This window comes from Gavialis gangeticus, unplaced genomic scaffold, assembly GCF_001723915.1.
Source record: "Gavialis gangeticus isolate Ggan-Ray unplaced genomic scaffold, GavGan_comp1, whole genome shotgun sequence".
NCBI classification, from domain to species: Eukaryota; Metazoa; Chordata; order Crocodylia; family Gavialidae; genus Gavialis; species Gavialis gangeticus.
The window spans coordinates 1,583,298-1,588,238 of NW_017729003.1; the positions used below are offsets into that span (position 1 = coordinate 1,583,298).

Sequence of the window (4,941 nt, forward strand, 5' to 3'; positions counted from 1 at the left end):
ATTTTCCTATTATTTTCTGTAGTCAAAAAAAAGAAATGAAAGCTAAGAGCTGCCTTGAGTCTACAACAGGATAACTTGAAGTCAAAGAAGTTGGGAACCATTAATCTAGTCCCTGTTTAAACATCCAGCTGCTGAGCCAGGAGATTCCTGAAGGGAAGGTGTCTGTTACTCATTTAGCTCTAATATCTGGATAAGGTTGCTTATGGACAACTGACCTGGCACTAGCATTCTGGGCTCTTTTTTTCTTTCTTAGCTTCTTTTTCTCTTGCAGCTTGTTTCCATAATGGGGAAGAGAGACAAAACCATGTTTTCGCGTTTGGAGGTGATACTTATTGTTCTCTTGGTGTTGATGACGGCAGTTACAGTGACCCTTCTGGTTCTCCACTTTGTCTCTGACAAGAGCACATCTGAAATAAACAATGGTAAATTGCTTAGTTATTCTGATACCTAGTTCACAAATGATAGGAGCTCTTAGTCCAGAAGAATTTTAGGACCAGGGAATGCTTCACAGACAAGGGCTGCAAATATGAATGTAAGTATTTGAATGGGGATTTGATTAGCTTTTGAATTAAAAAACAAAAGAACCCCCCAAAAACCCAACTTTCTTAAAAAGAGGTTGCTGGTGATCAATTATTCTTTGTGTCCAGGAGGGATAGGACAAGAAGAAACAGGCTTAAAAAGCAAAAAGCGAGCTTTAGATTAACTATGAGAGAGAACTTTCTAGTTATACAGGTGCACAAGAAGAAACAACTTGAAAGGCTATGAAATTTCCATCTTTGGGAGTTTTAAAATATAGGTTAGACAGAGAATGATCATGTCTAGAACTATTTAGTTTCCCATTTGCTTGTTGTAGAGGTAAGTGTCAAATTGAATAGTAGTCAGTGTAGTAGTCCCCCCCACCCCAGCTTTTAATTTTAACTTCTCTGTTTTGGTATGCCAGAGGGGGGGGGATAGTGGTGAGGGGCCTAGTCTCCCCCTCCCCCCAGAGCCTTCCTGCCTCTCCTGCAGCTGGGGGGTGAGCTGCCAGTGGGCCCTGAGATGCAGGGGACCCTGGTGCTTTCCTCCACAGCAGCAGCATACCCCGAAACCCTGACAAGGCACAGCTGCATATAAGCTACCAAGAGAAAAGTTTAGAAGTTAGGCATTATGAAGAAGTATTTTTAAAAATACAGTATTTCACCATGGCTCATGAGTTGGACTGGTCTATATACACAGGTATGGAAAGCTATGCACAACATACAGTTAAAAAACAAACAAACTGGTTACTGGGGGAACCCCTGTGGACTAGTGCTGCCTCTCTCAGGAACTCAACATAAATATTTTTTGTGGTATTGAACTACACTGGTGTTATCCAAATATTGAAGGAGGTTCAGAGGCTGGCATATTGTTAACTCCTGTCATCCTATTTGTGGTGCCATCATTTCTTGTTCCAATGGCAAGGATCTGCAGTTCTACACACTCCATAGGATGTTCGGTCAAACATGGCTATGAGATGTACCATCTTTGAACCTGATATCAAAATGAGCTTCCTGTAGTGTTTATAAAATATATGTATCTATTTGTTTGGAGCTACTCATTTTGTACTTCAGTTATAAATATACTGGAAGACTTGCATGATAAATAAATTCCTTCTTGCTAAATTGTGTAAAGTAAAAACAAGTGTTTGATTTTTGTTATGTTCAATCATTTAGTGTCAACATCCACATCTAGCCCGGGTTACAACTTCACATCAACTCAACATCCTTCAACTGTTGCCTCTAAGAACTACTTAATTGGGGTTGGCCGGGCTGATTGCACCGGGCCTATTGCAGAAATCCCTTTGGTATGTATTCTTTTAAATCCCAGGGATTAGAAACACAGTTATCCAACAAGGCTACTTATTTGAATTTACAAATGGATCTCCTTATATTGTGTGGGGAAAGACTGCCTTAATTCCAGTGTATAACTCCTGAACACAATGACTATCTTAATTAACTGTTCTTCAGAAGAATTGCCTCAGTTGATAATTTTTTTCATCTAGCAGCCACAGCTGCATTTATGTTCCAAATCACCAAGTATTAAATCATCAGTGTTCACTGGACAGAAAACAATAAAACCAATGAGAGAATTTTCTTTTTCTTCTAAAAAGCAGTGCACAAGCAGTCCAGCAAATTCCTAGAGTATGTTGGGGATAACTTTTTGATACAGATGATGGAGAGGCCAACTAGAGAGGAGCACTTCTTGACTTACTGCTCACAAACAGGGAGGAATTGGTTGAGAATGTGATGGTGGAAAGCACCAGTAACTAGAGTTCCAGTGCCCATGGAATGATAGAATTCAAGATCATAAGGGGTGAAAGAAAGGAGAATAAGGACAGAAAAACAAACTTCAGAAAAGCAGAGTTTAACAAATCTAGGGAACTGGTGGGCAGGATCCCATAGGAGGCAACTCAAAGACAAAGAGAAGTCCAGGAATGTAGTCTGTATTTTAAAGAGGCCTTCTTATCCTGATGTGACTGAAGAACAGAAGTGCAACAAGAGACCAGTCTGAGTAAACAGCAATCTCTTTAATGAGATGAAACTCAAAAAGGAATCCTACAAGACCTGGAAACTTGGTCTTAGTACTAGGGAAAGAGTATAAGAGTATCTCACAGGCATTGGGGGAGAAAATTAGGAAGGCCAAGGCATAATCTGAGATACAGCTGGCAAGGGACATAAATGGCAATAAAACCAATTCTACAAGTATGTCAAATGTAAAAGGAAACCATAGGCTCGTTAGGGAATGCAGAGGGCAATCTAGTTGTGGATGATTTACAGAAGGCTTTTTACTTCAGTTTTCACTAATAAGGACAATTACCAGATGATGAATGCAGCTGGCAACAAAGATGGGGGAAGGAGAAAGACAGCCTTGAGCAGAACAGTATTATTTAGACAAGCTAGATGCTTTCAAGTTGGCAGGGCCAGATGGGAGGCACCCTAGGGTACTGCAAGAATTGGCAGAGGTAATTTTGGAGACATTGGCTATCCTCTTTGAGAACTTGTGTAGGTTTAGTGAGATCCCAGATCACTGAAAAAAGGCAAACATAGTGCCCATTTTTAAAAAAAAAAAAAGGGGGGGGGTGAGAGGGAAGGAGGATATGGAGAACTACAGACCAGTTAGCTTGACCTTGATACCTGGAAAGGTCATGGAACAGGCCCTCAAAGAATCTACTATGAAGCACATAGAGGAGAGCAGTGCCATCAGGAAGAGCCAGCATGAATTCACCAAGAGCAAGTCATGCCTAACCAACCTGATTTTCTTCTACGATAAGGTGACAGGTTAAGGTATTATTTATGGACCTTATGGTAATTTTGCTAGGAGAAATTTCTACAATTAAAAATATATCAATAATTAAGCCAGGCAAAATTGACTTGGCACTGTGTTTCTCTCTAGATGGGTTATGCCAGTCCTGACCAGCTGGCTGGTGGGATCCTGTCACGACTGTACAGTCGAGCTTTCATTGTGGCCGAGCCTGATAATTCCAAAAGAGTGGTGTTTGTTAGTGCTGACATAGGGATGGTATCCCAAAGACTTAGATTAGAGGTATGTAAATAAACTCTGTCTTTTGTTTAATTCACTCAATGATGTTTTTCAGTAATAATAATGGTAGCACTTACTTTAATGGCCTTGTGGCCATATTGCTGAACAGACACAAAAAGATGTGCACGCAGCTGAAAATTCCTTGGTGTCCAAGGGTGAGCTTCTTTTATGCTTGCATTACTGGAAATCTTATCACAAAAGCATGTCTGACTTGAATCATCCATAATATTGGATTTTATGATATTAGTAATGTTCTTAGAAGATGTAAAAAGTTCTGAAAATTTCTTTAGAAATGTTTTTAAAGGAAAGATCTATTTAATTGCTTTCTGCTCTGATAAATTACAACACATGGCTTATAGCTGCTGTTTCAGAGTAGGTTCTGATATCACAGCCTGGTTCCAGTCAAAAGCAAAAACATCCAGTATCATGCCCCCAGTATTCTGGTCAGGTCCTAGTGACACTGGGTGCTTTCTTGCCTCCAGTGTGTTCTTAGTAGCCAAAGTGCTACTGCTGGCTTGTAAATAGCAATTAAGCTGCTTTTCAAAAATCTTTATAAGACTGAACTGCAGAGAATGGCAGAAAATAAGGAATTCCAGAAGGAAGGAGAATAAAAGGTGGCAAATCCCAGAGTGATTTCTCATATTCCTTCTGAAAATAAGCAATACTAGTTGAAACCCACAAAACATTTGCAATTAAACTTTTATTGCAAAAGTATTTCTTAAAATACAGGATTTTTAGTTATCCTTTGTCTGAATACAGTAACAGTGGCGTTGCACAGCTCCTGAGCTGCAGGAGACCCTGGTGCTTTTCTCCCCTGGGTAGCACCCACCTACTGGCACTCTGCCTGGGTGGTTTTGGGGCATGCTGCTGCTGTGGAGGGAAGCACCAGGGTCCCCTGCAGCTCAGGGCCCACTGGCAGCTCACCCCCCAGCTGCAGGAGAGGCAGGAAGGCTCTGGGGGGGGGACTGGGTCCCTCACTACTATCCCCGTCCTTCAGCAGAGCCTGCCCACTCCACGGTGCTTCATTCTAGCTCTGACTTGCCTGCATATCTGTTTGAAATGCCTCAGGATCTACAATAACACGCTTACTCTGTCTGTCCAGAGCACTCTGATTGGTTGTTTCAGTAAACAATGCGATTGGCTGCTGGGATGACCAGAGTTCTCTGGACAGACAGAATACGTTTATTATAAATCTGTATTATTACAGACTAGCAAATTGCTCATCAAGCATAATGGGGTGGGGGGGCGGGCAGGTGGGGATGGAAAGCTGCCACCCACCACCCTGCACTGCCGCCACCTCCTAGGAGTGGGGAGGAAGCTTGTCTTACCATCACCTCCATCCCCCTCTGCCAGTACCCCGTGCCACCTCCAACGCTGCTAGCC

General features: G+C 41.9%; 1 protein-coding gene across 3 annotated transcripts in view; it reads left to right on the forward strand.

Annotated features, from left to right (window-relative positions):
* Positions 1–4,941, forward strand: part of LOC109290933 (putative neutral ceramidase C) — a 68,566-nt gene that overhangs the window by 10,555 nt on the left and 53,070 nt on the right. For all 3 annotated transcript variants that reach the window (XM_019507761.1, XM_019507760.1, XM_019507762.1), the window contains 3 exons: positions 272–422; positions 1,692–1,822; positions 3,412–3,561. In XM_019507761.1, coding sequence (XP_019363306.1) covers positions 284–422; positions 1,692–1,822; positions 3,412–3,561 — 420 coding nt within the window. In that variant the 5' untranslated portion in view covers positions 272–283. The remainder of the gene's footprint in view (positions 1–271; positions 423–1,691; positions 1,823–3,411; positions 3,562–4,941) is intronic.